At 39.0% G+C, this 15,814-nt stretch overlaps 1 protein-coding gene and 1 long non-coding RNA gene across 2 annotated transcripts; both read right to left on the bottom strand.

Moving 5' to 3' along the window:
• Positions 1 to 1,440, bottom strand: LOC111901615 (60S ribosomal protein L15). Its single transcript, XM_023897490.3, has 4 exons — positions 1,296 to 1,440; positions 1,001 to 1,167; positions 634 to 831; positions 1 to 386 (listed from the first exon to the last, which is right to left on the bottom strand). Exons 1-4 carry the CDS (start codon positions 1,297 to 1,299, stop codon positions 141 to 143), a joined length of 615 nt encoding a protein of 204 aa, XP_023753258.1. The 5' UTR covers positions 1,300 to 1,440; the 3' UTR covers positions 1 to 140.
• Positions 1,441 to 13,652: 12,212 nt separating this feature from the next.
• Positions 13,653 to 14,807, bottom strand: LOC111901613 (uncharacterized). The gene is made up of 2 exons (XR_008226858.1): positions 14,434 to 14,807; positions 13,653 to 14,363 (listed from the first exon to the last, which is right to left on the bottom strand). It is a non-coding gene; the product is annotated as an uncharacterized LOC111901613 (long non-coding RNA).
• Positions 14,808 to 15,814: the final 1,007 nt, after the last annotated feature.

Below are 15,814 nucleotides of genomic sequence, written 5' to 3'. Positions count from 1 at the left end.
TGACAAACTGAACTCAGTTCTTAAACCATAATTAACCAAAAACATTGTGTCCAAAATCCGAAAACAGAAATTTAAAACTAAGAAAAAACCAGACATTACCACAATGTAATAATAACAACCTTTTAAACCCATCATCATCATTAACGGTATCGACGAAGTGAAAGAGTGTTGTTCCTTTTCCATGTTGCTCTCCTAGAAGGACGTGCCTTATGGTTCAAGTGTCCCTTGCCACGTAGACCTCTGTATTTCTTTCCTGCTGATGTCAGCCCACGAAGCTCTCTGTGCTTGTGAACCGGGTTACAGATCCAGTTGATCCTTGGGTCGTTGCGGATAGCTGCATGGGCCGGATCCACCAAGATCACCTCAAAGTACTTGTAGGTAGAGTCCTACATAAAATGTTCAAAAAACATTTCAGAAAATTTCACAATATGTATTCATTTTAACATGGGAAGACGAAAAAAAAAAAGACAAACAGGTAAAAAATTAGTGTCTTAATACATTAAGACAAGTTTTCTAGCTTAACCAATGAAAATCATGAAGTTAAAACGAAACAGCTTAATTGTACAGATCGAATACATAACCCATTAAGGTCATTAAGTAAAAAGGAAACAACCATTGACGAATTTGGCATACCTCATTGAGCCAGTAAGAGTTGAGAACCTTAAGGCCACCTAATTTTCTTCCAGCTCGCTCTTCAGCAACAGATCTCTTGCTACGTTGGAACTTGAGTTGGGTGACTCCCTGGTTTGTGGGCTTTCCATAGACAATACCCTTGGGAACTGGCCTCTTCCTTCCACCACGCCTCACACGAACACGATAGATCACATAGCCCTACAAATACAATCATTTTGATTAATTCAGAGATTGGATTTCAATCATTTTGGCCAACCTTAATAAACCTAAGTATTGTTTGATTGATATGATAATATGAATACATTTCCGTTTGTGTAAGCTTACAAGTACACGGACAAGCAATTAGGGAAAAAACGAAGAAATATACCTGCTTGGCTTTGTAACCCATACGACGAGCCTTATCGGGTCGGGTAGGATGAGTGACACGGACAATGGAAGGAAGCTGGCGATATTCCCAGCACCTCACCCGCTGCATAAATCTCATCACATCCGATTGCTTCTTCCTCCATAGCTCCGAAACATAAGTGTAAGCACCTGTTAGAACCACCAAAAGCACACGGCGTTTCAACTAATTAAAACCTCATCATCCACATTCAACCAAGGAAAACAGATTATATAAACCATGGATTTGCAGAATCAGAGATCACGGAAGGAAGCCATACCCATTGTTGCGCTCTCTCCTGCCTATGAACCGCACAGCGACGGTGAAAGAGTGAATCTATGGTTAGGGTTTTAGAAGATATAACATTATAACCTTATAAGGATTTCATTGGGCTCGGTCTCATATGTAACTATTGGGCCTAGACGATTTTTCTTTTTCATGAAAACTTTGTTATTTTAGGATGAATTAGAAAACGAATATGTGGGAAAATAATAGAAATTCATATTGGACATGTTTTTTCGAACTATTTTATTATTTTACATACTATTTTATTATTTTTCACTTCTAAATAGTTTTTGAGTACTAGCAATGATGATATTTAAATTCAAAAATCAATTGACATTTAACACAATTGACACAACTAAGTCTATATAATATATGCAAAATGTAACATTATAGTTTTCATATGAAATCTTTCATCATTGAACAAACCTAATTAAGAAACATATCTACTAAAAGTTATTTGGCGCAAGACTTTGGTTGATTTCAAAGATTGTACGATAGTTGTAATTGTCACGTAGAATGTTTATCCTTTAATAGAAGACAATATGGTATTCCTCATATCATATGATGTCTCATACAAAGAAGTTAAATATGTGGTTTCAGTCTTTCAAGAAAGAAAGCATCAAGAAAAAGAGCATCGTCAGGTCCAAGTAATGAAGATTTCTTAAAGTGGAGATTGTATGTTATATATGTTTAAAGATCATCACTAGCCTAATAGAGTCTAACTCAATTTTAATATAAACTCGTTATTAGAAAATGTTAAAATGTTCTATAATATAATGTTACGAAAGAATCTATAATATCTCATAAGATACCATAAGATTTAAAAACGTCCTAAAATACCCTCAAAGATTTTAGAAAGTTATAGACTTTCTAGGAGATAGTGGAATATTTTTGAAACATGCAAAACCTTATGAATACTAATATAGTGTGGTATAACATTCTAGAATTGTCTTTAATGTACCAAGTTGTTAGGAAAACCTAGAACCTTCCTACATGTAAGTGGGAGACACCTTTAAATAGCTATGGAGCTCATTTTCATCAACATTCTGGAAAAGCAAAATATAATAGTGACGCCCTATAGTATTTTTGTTTTGTAAGTCCTTATAAACTCAATCCTATAAATTATTCTCAAGTTGTAATAAAACAGTGTCAATGTAATCCAACAAAAGAGTTGTGCTCAACAATTTGGTATAAATGTGAGGTTGTGAGTTAGGTTTTATGATATCTTTAAACTCTTAGTATGCTTTATGGTTGAAATTGTAACTGATCTTCAACATAATAAACAATTTCTTTCTGGATACTTTAACGAAAATAGAAGCAATTACAAGGAAAGAGAGAAAAAAACCTAAACAAACTAAAACGTCAAATAAAAACAATTATGCATAAATCTAGATATATACTTCCAACCAATCAAAATCCAAATTCAGTTCCAATGAATGGAATGAGCCAAATGTAACACACTTTAAAGACTCTAAGGGGGTGTTTGGTACAGGAAAATGAGAGGAGGGAAATAGAATTGTTTCTATTTCCCTTGTTTGTTTTGTATTAAAATGTAGAGAATTGAGAAAAAAAAAACGGATTCCATTTCCATGAGTTTATTTCTCTATTATTTAGAGGGAAAATGTGAGAATTGAGGCTTGAAGGCCTCCCGAGAAAAGAAAAAAAAAAGCAGAGATTTGAAAATCAAAGAATGCTCTCCCTAGTTCGATCCATGCACACATTTATTTATTTATTTATTTATTTATTGCTTCAATTTTTCCCCTTCCACATTCGATTTCAACTGCACGTCGTCTTCTGCCTTTGATTTCATCTTTTTTCTGCTTCAATTTTTTCCCTTCCACCTTCGATTTCAACTGCACGTCGCCTTCTGCCTTCGATTTCATATTTGATTAGTGATTGAACATCGGCCCAGGTATTCCTCATTCCTTCTGTGTCAATCTTATTGTGTGATTATGCCCTTAAACAATTTCTTCTACCTGTCGATCTTGGTAACCCATAATTCTCCAATTAAGGTAACTTTTTTTTTCCGTATAATCAATTTAACTGCTCATGTGTTCTAATTCATTAGTTTTTTTGAATTATAATGTGTTTTGAGTGTTTATGGTATGATCGATTTCAGTGAAGAAGATGATAGTGAAGCAAGGAGTTTCTTGTTTTTTAAATTACGCATCTACGGGAGTGCAATTTTCATGGTGAAATATTGCTTCCGGAACATTACTTTTGAAGTTAAAATTACATATTTGACATTTAAAAGTCAAACTTGAAGTTTCTTTTGGACGGCATAAGTCAAATTTGGAGTTCCTGATGTTGAAATATAGCTTCCATATAGTTTGACCATTAACATGTTTGTAGGTTTAATCCACAATTATTAAAAGGTATTTGGTAAAATATAACTGAGAAAATGAAAAATTAGAAATATAAAAATGCTTAATGTGAGAAATTAATATTTCAATCATAATGAAAATATCCTAAAAGAATGTCTATTGAATTAAAAAATTTATTTCTATTCCACTGTTTAATAAAACCAAACAAGAGAATTGATTATCGGGTAAGTCTCTCCGGTGAATTCTTAGTTGTACCAAACAGAAGAATCATTTCTCTTTCCCCATCATAATTCTCTTTCTCTGCATTTTTATTGCTTCAATTCCTTTTCTCCGTACCAAACACCCCTTAAATCCATTGTACTCCATGGAAAGATTTTTGTTCCTTTGCTTCTCAACTTCAATTAATTTGGTGGCCTCTTACTTCAAATTAATAACCCAAGCTTGATCAATAAACCTTTTTCCATTTAGTTTGTCCGGTTCACTAATGATACAGGAAACACCCGCCCACACAAACCCTATTCACATCCTTTAGCATCAGTGCATCATCTTTTACATAAATGAATGTCATTTATTTTACACAAACGAAGGTCATTCTTTAAGCCCAAAATGCACCTTTGTTCTTTTGGAGTAAACCCAACCCAAAAAATGTGATTTAAGCTCACCAACAACAAAAATCTAGAGTATTTTTGTCATTAAGGTTTGGTCAAACAAAAACCTAATATGTTGGCCCAAAATAGTTATAAGTTTCAATGTAATTAATACCACATTCTTTCTGTCATTTAGCCCAATAGCTTCATTTATGTATCTTTTTTCTTTTGGCCCATTGGAAGGCAACCCGAATCCAACATTTTAAAATTCACAAAATAGCCAAAAATAGTAATCCAGTTTTGAATAACATTTTTTCTCTTCATTTTCAAATTTCCACTAATCAAAGGTTGCAAATCTTATCATTGTCATTTTACCTATCCAAGTAATTCCTTCCATGACATTCAAATATTAATACATCATACTTTCATCATCATTAGAAATTAGGTTATATTTTCCACCGTATGAATCAAAATCTTCAAAAACTCTATGACCCATATTATCTTCCATATTATTGAACAAAACACGCTCCAAATCACTTCCTATTTATTTAAATAACTAACAATTTTACGATGAGCTAAAAACCCACATAAAATAAGTAAACTCTAATGATAACCGAGATATTATATTGGTTGTCAACTTTTTTTTGTGGAAAAGTACTAAAATGTATGACACATTAAGGTAAACCCTAAAATTATATAACTTTTAAGGGGAGATTTAACCCCATATAAACATACTTTTTTGTATATTAAATTCTTAAACACCTTATTTACCACGTCAAATAAGTAAACTCAAATGATAACCGAGATATACCGCATCATATAACCGGGATATTATACTTATTTGCAAAATGTAACAAACCGAGATTTTCAGGTATTTCTGAACCCTCTTCTATCTTTGCTTTGTTAGTTATAGCCCTTAGGGACTTAGAATGTCGAGCCAAGACAAGTATTAGGGCCAGATTTGCAAATTTGACCAAAAGGGGGTGTACGTTGCACGTACGTTGGAGTACGCTAAGTGTATAAGGATCCGCCTTAGTAGGTTTGGCGTACACTTGTGTACGCTGGGCGTACTAGTGTCAGGAGTGAAAACCCTAATATTTAGGGTTTGGCGCCTATATAAGCAACATGATGTGCACCAACACCCCTTTTACCTCAGCCTCCATAGATCAAACTCGTATCTCTAAAACCCTAGCCTCCCTTTTGTGTGTTTTAGCTCATTTGGTGTGTTCTTGGGTGTTTAAGAGGAAACCATTGCATCAAAGAATTGAATGAAGTGACCAAGTTTGTAGATTTGAAGCTATTTCGTGCTCAAGAAACTCTAGAAGGTATAAAGTTCCAAACTTTATGCTTATATGTTTAGATCTCTTCATTTTCTTTAAAAAGACCCATTTCTTGTCCCAAAATCCACAAGGTGGTGCATGTTGTGTTTTGGACGTAAAAAACTGTCCTTTTGGACTCTTGAATGGACCTTGAGTGATAAAAATGAGGTCCCATTAGCTGAATGTGCCCCATACATGGAAGGATAAGGTCTTAATGGATTAATACCAAACATTTAGGACTTTATGGATGTCCAAAGGGATAAAGCTCACAACTTTATGGATTCTAGGCCTGTTAGGCCTTTGGATCTGAAGTTTGGGCTTAAGTGCTTAATAAGGATTTGGCCAACTGTCTAGTACGCCCAACATAAATCCAATACGCCCAGCGTACTGGGTCAACCACCCCGATGGGGGTCAACGATTTGGATGAGTACGCCCCGCGTACCTAGAGAAGTACGCCCCGCATACATCTATCTGTTGGACTTTTGACAAATGGGCTTTGGGTTTTGGGCTGATTATAGACTAAATGGAATTGGACCTTTATTGGATTCTATAAACGAAATATTTGGGCCAGGTTGTGTTAGTGGATCATGGGGCTAGGCCCATTAAGGAGGTTGGGCCCAATTAAGTAAATTAGGCCAAAAATGGAATTATGTCTATGGACTTTCAAGCCAAGGACTTGGTGTTGGGCTTTGGCCCAACATAGGGAATGGACTTAATAAGTTAGGTGGACACTTAGTCAAGGAGGTTATCTTGAGAATTAACCTAGTGTTTATTTTGTAATAGTTCGGGATTCTCGGTGAGTCACCAGTCAGAGATTTTCAGTACTTCGACACTACTTGCAAGGTGAGTTACCTCACTATACTAAGGGGTCTAAGGCACCAAGGTCGGTCCGTTAGATATGTTATCCTAGCAGTGTTAGATGTTGAGTATGAGTTAGTGTTGCATGTTAGTGGTTATGCCAATTTGGTAGATCTTTAGGACTACCTGTATTGTTATATGATTTTCTGTATGCTCAGTAGTTGTGTTATGTTGATATGTTATGTGGGATGGGTTGAGGTGATACTGCTCCGTGCGGTAGCCAACAAACCCAGGAGCATTCCAGATACGGGCTAAGAGAGACTCGTACTGTGGGCTCGATGGCAATCCAGATGTGAGTTGTGGGCCCGTAAGGCAATCTAGACTCATGCTGTGGGCCCAGGGGTACTCTAGTCAGTGGAGCATTCCAGATACGAGCTGAGGGAAACTCGTACCGTGGACTCGGTGGCAATCCAGATGTATGTTGTGGGCCCGGAAGGCAATCCAGACTCACATTGTGGGCCCATGCGTAATCCAATCTATAAAACTGTGGACCCAGTGCATGTTGTTCTGCTTGTTATGTTATGATACGATAGTGCTGTTATAGTTGTGCGGACTGTATGCATATCGGTATTTTAGGGAAGTCACTAAGCTTTCAGGCTTACAGTTTCAGTTTTTTGTTTCAGGTACATTAGGGGATCGTGGCAAGCCGAAGGCATGATCATACAGCTCCTCCTGTTTAGTTTATGGTTTTGGGAAAACTTTGATATGATACATTTTGAAAACACTTTTGTAATGAATTGATGAATTTGAAACAATTTTTAACGTTTAAATTTGGCATGAATTTTATGGGTGTTACAAGTTGGTATCAGAGCCTTGGTTTGAGTGAATTGGAGGAACATTCGTGTGAATCCAGTCTCAAATCAAGGAAAGATTTTTAAATTAAACTCTAAATGATTTTCAAAATGAGTAAAGGAGGATGCAGGGTGTACGATCAGCCGGAGCCAGTAAGTAGACCCCAAAATACCATACAGTTACTTGATTATGTGATATGTTAGAACAACACGCTAGTGCTAGGCTAGGGATCTTCAGGAATTACATGATAAAATTGTCTGATCACATGATGTCTGTTAGCCTAGGGTTTCCTTTATATGAGATTGACATCATTAATGTAGTTGCTTAGTGTATGAACCATAGTTATACATAATTAAGATCTTATAGCATAAGAATGTTTGATTTAGCCTTATGTTATGTTCTTGTTTGATTGGGAGTTTAGGGTAGGATTGGATATTCGAAAGTCTATAGGGTCTAGCGTTATGTATGCTAACATACACTAGTGCTGCAGGGTCGGTGGAAGTTTCATGGATAGGTGGTGTGAGGCCGGGAAGCCAGCTATGTGGTATTTAGCATCCCTCTAGGAGTGAGGACTGAGTGCTCATTATGATTATGTATAATATTAGAGCGTTGTGATGACACTTGAGACAGATATAGGTAGGTGTGGAAGGTAGTATGGGCCCGTACTATTGAAAGCATAGGACCCATACGCGTAGCAAGGAAGTCACAGCCCCTAGAGTTGGGTTGGGAATTTGGTTCCCTGTTTTTATATGGTTACCTGATATTTTCCTGTTATATTTTCAGTATGGTGGTTACGAGACACTTTACAACTGGGTCAGGATCAAGATAGGGAGACGGAGGCCAGGAGGGGCCAACATCACTGGAACCTGTGGTGCAGATGGGTACAGACGAGTTGGATGTCAGGATTCGAGAGATCCTGCATGATGAGATTGCTGCTATGTTCCGGGCGTAGCTACCGGAGATGTTTGGGTCGATTAAGACCGCCATGGTTGAGTACTTTGATGAGCGATAAGCAGCCCTTGTGGAGACGGCTGTCGCGGCAGCTACATCAGCTGTATCCGCGACAGTGGGAGGAGCCACTAGGGGCTTCCAGTACCGGGACTTCGATAACACAAAGCCCCCGATATTTGACGGTACCCAGGATCCTATCCGAGCTATGAGGTGGTTATATGACGTGGAAGGCTGTTTCTTCACGTGTTCATGTCCTACTGACCAAAAGGTCAGATGCACCCTGAATATGCTGAGGTCGGGGCTAAGAACTGGTGGAGGCTGACGATAGGATCATACACCGATGAGCAGAGAGCTGCTGTTACTTAGGAGCATTTCCGAGACGTGTTTCGCACCCGTTACATTCCGCGAGTCGAGCGGGAACGATTGGCTGAGGAGTTTTTTTAGTTTGAGACAGGATGGGGTGTCGGCGACGGAGATCACCCGTATGTTCATTAAGAGGGTGATGTTTTGCCCAGAGTTTGTTTCTGAGCAGGCTCAGATGACTCGTTATCTGAGCATGCTCAAGACTGACATTTGGCAGTTTGTTGCCACACATCGATGTGATACTCTTCTAGAGCTACAGGAGGCCGCTAGGCGGCGGGAGTTGGAGATTGAGCTGCAGTTGGGGGAGCAGCAGCCGGCCCCGGCACAGTCCTAGCCGGCGCCGAAGTGGTCTAAGACCGCTGATTCTAGGTATGGGAGTCAGCAGAGCCGCACTTGTGGAAAGTGCGGCAAGGGTCATTTTGGGGTTTATCAAGCTGGTAGTGGGTGTCATAGGTGTGGCAAGGAGGGACACTATGCGAAGGATTGTCGACAACCCCCTGTTCCGAGTATGAGGTTGTGTTATCACTGTTATCAGGTTGGTCACTTGAAGGCCAACTGTCCGTTGCTTGCCATAAATTCGGCGCAAGCTCCGGCGCTGACTACATTAAGGATCACCGATGGGAGGCAGGGTAGAGCAGATCCCCCGAAGGCTCAGAGGCGTGCCTTTTAGCTTACGGTCGAGGAGGCCAAGGCAGCACCAGTGGGTGCTGGTATGATTCTACTCTTTACCTCTTTTGTTTATTTGTGTTATACTTATCTGTTGTACCTGCGATTAGGTATGTTTATAGTGAATTCCTTGCCTGCATTGGTTCTATTTGACTCGGGGGCGAGTAGGTCTTTCGTATCTCATACATTTAGTAGGGAGTTCAAAGTGCACATAGGCGAGCTAGAGTGTCTGTTACAAGTCTCTATCGCTAATGAACATGGCATTTCTGCTTCTCCAGTCTATCGAGGATGTGAGATAGAGATCTTTGGGATATCCTTCCTGGTAGACTTGATTCTGATTCCTATGAGGGATGTGTGCATGATTGTGGGGATGGACTAGCTTAGTCGATTCGGTGCCATGATTGATTGTGAGGGTCAGCGGGTAGTGGTTCGAACCCCGAGTGGGGGACAACTAGTTATATATTATGAGGGCATTAGAGTGGGATCAAGGTTTTGTTCAGTCGCCATGGCTCAACATTACATTCAGCACGGGTGTGCGAGTTACCTAGCGTACGTGGTGGATATGCGGGTTGGTGATCAGACTCCAGCTTCAGAGGTTCCAGTGGTTAGAGAGTTTACTGATATGTTTTCGGAGGAGTTACCCGGAGTGCCTCCGAAGAGGCAGGTCGAGTTCAGGATCGATCTAGTTCCAGGTGTGGCCCTTATCGCTAAGTCATCGTACCGATTGGCACCGCCTGAGATGCAAGAGTTGTCATCCCAGTTGCAGGAGCTGCTGGGCAAGCAGTTCATTTGTCTGAGCAGTTCTCCATGGGGAGCACCGATCCTCTTCGTCAAGAAGAAAGACAGATCGCACCGGATGTGCATTAATTATAGGGAGTTGAACAAGTTGACGGTGAAGAACCGTTATCTCAGGGAGTTGTTGGGAGTTATGAGACGAGAACGGTTGTATGCCAAGTTCTTGAAATGCAAGTTTTGGTTACGAGAGGTCCAGTTCCTCAGACATCTCGTCAACCAGGAGGGGATTTTGGTTGATCCGGCCAAAATTGAGGCAGTCATGCAGTGGGAGGTGTCGAGGTCTCCTTCGGATATCAGGAATTTTCTAGGTTTGGCAGGGTACTACCGGAGATTCATTCGAGATTTCTCCAAGATTGCAGTACCCCTCACTCGTCTGACGAGGAAAGGGTGGATTTCTGGTGGGGCCCTGAGCAGCAGAGGGCATTTGAGACCCTCCATCAGCGGTTGTGTGAAGCTCTAGTCTTGACACTCCCAAAGGGAGTTGAGGATTTTGTGGTATTCTGTGATGCATCCATCACGGGTTTGGGGCCGATCCTCATGCAGAGAGGACGAGTGATAGCCTACGCATCGCGGCAGCTGAAGTCGCACGAGACGAGGTATCCTACTCATGATTTAGAGCTGGGAGCGGTCATGTTTGCCCTCAAGATATGGAGACATTACCTATACGAGGTCCGTTGTACCATATACACAAATCACAAGATCTTGAGACACATCATGGATCAGCCCAACCTGAACATGAGGCAGCATAGGTGGCTGGATGTAGTTAAGGACTACGATTGTGAGATCCTTTACCACCCCGGTAAAGCGAATGTGGTTGCGGACGCTTTGAGTCGTAAGTCAGCTGGGTCTTCCACCCCAGCGATATGTATGAGGATAACAGTGGATTCTCCGCTTGTGGGCTTGATCAGAGATGCCCAGGTTGAGGGAATGCGACCAGAGAATTGGTAGACGGAGAGGGTCAGGGGCGAAAACACCCGATTTGTGAGGGATAATCGGGGATTGTTAACCCGATGTGGTGGGGTGTGGGTTCTGATGTCTGGTGGGGTCAGGCTGACAGTCATGGAAGAGGCTCATAAGTCTCATTTCTCTATTCACTCATGGCCCACCAAGATGTACCGAGACCTAAGTTTGAGTTATTGGTGGCCATGTATGAAGCGAGAAATCGCTTGGTATGTTGAGAGGTTCTTGACCTGTAGAATAGTCAAGACCGAGCATCAGAGACCGCATGGTATGCTGCAGCCTCTAGAGATTCCCATGTGAAAATGGGAGCAAATCACGATGGACTTCATTACCAAGCTGCCGAGGACGGCAAAAGGGTTTGATGCTATATGGGTCATTGTGGATCAGTTGACCAAGAGTGCTCATTTCTTGCCTGTTCGGGAGAGTTCGTCGGCCGAGAAGTTGGCCGACATGTATGTTCGAGAGATTATAGCTCGCCACGGGGTTCTGGTTTACATTATTTCTGATCAGGAGGTTAGATTTACCTCCCGTTTCTAGCAGAAGTTCCACGAGGAACTAGGCACGCAACTACACTTTAGCACAACTTTTCATCCGCAGACTAACGGTAGTGAGCGGACCATCCTAACCCTCGAGGATATGTTGAGGGCGTGTGTCATCGATTTTGGGGGGAGCTGGTATTCCCACCTGCCCCTCGCAGAGTTCGCCTGCAACAACTATCATTATGGCATTGGCGCCCCGCCTTTCGAGCTGTTGTACGGGCGGAGATGTCGCACCCCGGTTTGTTGGGTCGAGGTTGGTCACAGGGGTGATGGGATGGACGGAGGTAGTCTTGCAGACTACCGAGAAGATTTAGCAGATTAGGCAGCGATTGCAGACCGCTTAGAGTCGGCAGAAGAGTTACGCTGACAGATGCCGATCGAAATTAGAGTTCCAGGTGGGTGATATGGTACTCCTGAAGGTCTCACCCTGGAAGGGTGTGATCCGTTTCAGTAAGAAGGGAAGATTGGGTCCTCGTTACATTGGGCCGTTCAGGATCATTGCCAGGGTCGGCAAAGTAGCATATAGGCTAGAGCTACCAGAGGAGCTTAGTCGGATCCATAGCAATTTCCACGTTTCATAATTGCGAAAGTGTATTATGGATCAGGAGGCAGTGGTACCATTGGACGACATTCAGGTTGATGAGTGCCTGAATTATGTGGAGAGGGCTATGACCCTATTGGAAAGGAAGATAAAGGTTCTAAGGAACAAGGCAATACCTTTGGTGAAGGTACAGTGGGAGCATCGGAAGGGATCCGAGTGGACGTGGGAGCCCGAAAGAGCATTACCCGGATTTATTAGCTGCAGCAGGCTTTGAGGGCGAAGTCTAGGTTAAGTGGGGGAGAATTGTAACACCCTGGGATTTTCATGTATTTCCGAACCCTCTTCTATCTTTACTTTTTCAGTTATAGCCCTTAGGGACTTAGAATGTAGAGCCAAGACAAGTATTAGGGCCAATTTTTCAAATTTGACCAAAAGGGGGTGTACGCTGCACGTACGTTTGAGTACGCTAAGCGTATAAGGATCCGCCTTAGTATGCTTGGCGTACACTTGTGTATGCTGGGCGTACTAGCGTCAGGAGTGAAAACCCTAATATTTAGGGTTTGGCGCCTATATAAGCAACATTATGTGCACCAACACCCCTTTTACCTCAGCCTCCATAGATCAAACTCGTATCTCTAAAACCCTAGCCTCCCTTTTGTGTGTTTTAGCTCATTTGGTGTGTTCTTGGGTGTTTAAGAGGAAACCATTGCATCAAAGAGTTGAAGGAAGTGACCAAGCTTGTAAATTTGAAGCTATTTCGTGCTCAAGAAACTCCAGAAGGTATAAAGTTCCAAACTTTATGCTTATATGTTTAGATCTCTTCATTTTCTTTAAAAAGACCCATTTCTTTTCCCAAAATCCACAAGGTGGTGCATGTTGTGTTTTGGACGTAAAAAACTATCCTTTTGGACTCTTGAATGGACCTTGAGTGATAAAAATGAGGTCTCATTAGCTGAATGTGTCCCATGAAAGGTCTTAATGGATTAAGACCAAGCATTTAGGACTTTATGGACGTCCAAAGGGATAAAGTTCACAACTTTATGGATTCTAGGCATGTTAGGCCTCTGGATCTGAAGTTTAGGCTTAAGTGCTTAAGCCATTAAGCACTTAATAAGGATTTGGCAAAAGAAGAAGATGAAATAAACTTTTGTTTGCTACAGGTGTTGATAAATATATTACATGGAAGAATTGAGAAAAGAAGATGAATATACTAGAACAATTGGCTATAATGGTTTAGATAGTATAGTAGTGATTGATTTGCATAAAGGAAGAAAACAACCATAACTATCTCCAATGGAGTTTAAGCCCTTATCATCAAATTTCAACTTCTTTAATTATAATTTTGTTGTAATAAATAATGTCCATCATTATGTTAGAGTATACAAAAACATGAAACCTAAGATCACCAAGTTTGAAATTTAATGTGATTCGAGTCAAAACTACTATATTCCTGTATACGTTTTTCAATTCAACTCAAGTTTTAATAAAAAATCCTAGTGGATAACAATAACATTGAATATGCAACAAATTGTGTAAAATTACCAAAACAATGGATTACATCATATATCTCTTCTAGGCACAAAAACTAAAATAAAGCAAAATTGTGGCATTTTGTCAAACAGGCTGTGTGCACGAATCAAGGAGGCAATGAGAAGGATGAATACAAATATTCATCAAGGTAATGCACACACATCACCATCGACTATAATAGAAAATCATGTATATGCACAAATATCATCAATTAAGGAACAATGATGAATATAGTATAAATGCCATACATTACCAGAAGAAAATAACAATCACCTAAAAAAAACTAATCCAAGGTTTTTGGTACTTTTCACAATTGCTTGAAATCATGAGGTTGAGTTGATATGAAAAATGTGAACCTCGAATTTCAAATGATGCAACCTCTTAATTCTTTCATTTTCTCATATAAACTAGAGATTGATTTTGTCCTTGTTTTGACATCTCCATGTGATCACCACCATATCCATAATTTCCGACCAACTAATTAGAACAATAAGCCTATTGGATCTCAATCGAGAATACATATCCCCAATTAAAAACCAAAACGAATAGAAGATTTATAAGACATCGACACAAGCACTATGAGAACCAGGCGATCGATAGGGGATGAGGCGACAACATTAGAAGGCGAGGCGATGATAGGAGGAAGGAATGTGAGAGATTTGTGAACGTGAATGATGAGACTACACAACATCAGAAATCTAACAAAAGGAAATTCGAAGATAAATTCGTTTCTTGGAATGAATTAATTGAACAAAAGGAGAAAAAAAAAACTTATGTTACCTAAAAGACATCGAAACTTCTGGTTTGAGCAGATCAACACTTCTTATCTATCGTGTATCTGAAATTGACGAAGTGATTACACAGGGAGAGAACGATTTCATAAAGTGGAAAAGATCGCAATTTCATACATGAGACAGACACATCGGTAGAGACCTAAACAAGATGAAATATCTCCGGCGGTAGTGGCTGAGGAATTTCTCAATACAGGCGGAACTTTGATTGATCAGTGAACCACGATGTCACGAGAAAAATACAGATAATGAATCTTCTTACTACATCGTCTGATACAATCGATTGAAGACGATAATGGAACCATTACATCTTCATCAGAGGCTATGACGTGATAAAGAGGTGAGATCCGATGATTGCATCTATAGATCTGGATGAAGATGAAGATAAGAGAGAGCCATATAGATTCAGAGAGTGAGTAAGACGGTGATAAAGAAAGAGAAAGAAAGTTGTGTTCAAAAATTAATTTTGATTAATTACTATGTATTTTAATTTTTTATTTCGTAACTACCCTCATTTTAAAAAAGTCAAAGCTACCATTGAAATTGTTCATAATTACAAATATGCCATCTTTGATCTAGACCATTAAAAATTTTGATCTAACGTTCCACCTTTAGTTCTCGGGAAACTATGAGTTCTCAAATGATCATTCATCTCTCTCTCTCTCTCTCTCTCTCTCTCTATATATATATATATATATATATATATATATATATATATATATATATATATATATATATATATATATATATATAGATCCGGTAAGAAATTTTTTTTCGTAGGAAGGTAAGAAATTTTTATTCAACTTATTTTTTGGCGAAAAAAACAAATGAATCATCAAATGAATCAATAATAACGTGATTCACCAAAAAAAATCCCACAAAAACATCTCGATGATTCATTTTTATGATGATTTTGTTGATATTCACTAAAATTGTCATAAAAATGAATTTTTTTCTTAATTCACCTAAAAATGAATCATTAAGGTGTTTTTTTCGGAATTTTTTCTTGTGAATCATCTTACTTTTGAATCATCTAATGATTCATTTCATTTTTTGCTAAGAAAATATGCATATAAAAAATTTTCTTATCTTCCTACCAAAAATTTCCTTTTTATTTGATCTTGATTCTATATATATATATATATATATATATATATATATATATATATATATATATATATATATATATATATATAGGTTCAGGTTTATTTGAGACCATTCTAATTTTATGAGACCGTGAAAACAAATCTAAAAATAATTTTAAAATGCAAAATAAATGGAAAAATCCAAAAATTCTTTTTTTAAATATTATTTTCGGAACTTGAATTAACTAAAAAAAATTCCATTTTTTTTTAAAATACGTGAAGTATTCTAATAGAATATTACACTGACATATTCTAAAAAATAATTTTAGAATGCAGAATAAATGGAAAAATCTAAAAACTCTTTTTTTTAAATATTATTTTCTGAACTTGAATTAACTAAAAAAATTAAAAAT

Source organism: Lactuca sativa, chromosome 9 (genome assembly GCF_002870075.4).
Source record: "Lactuca sativa cultivar Salinas chromosome 9, Lsat_Salinas_v11, whole genome shotgun sequence".
Classification (NCBI taxonomy): Eukaryota; Viridiplantae; Streptophyta; class Magnoliopsida; order Asterales; family Asteraceae; genus Lactuca; species Lactuca sativa.
This window is presented reverse-complemented; position numbering and strand designations above follow the sequence as displayed.

Coding starts and splice junctions, on each gene's coding strand:
- LOC111901615 (XM_023897490.3), bottom strand. Junction 832..1,000: donor TGGGTTACAAAGCCAAGCAG/GTATATTTCTTC, acceptor TTGTATTTGTAG/GGCTATGTGATCTATCGTGT. Junction 387..633: donor ACTCTTACTGGCTCAATGAG/GTATGCCAAATT, acceptor CATTTTATGTAG/GACTCTACCTACAAGTACTT.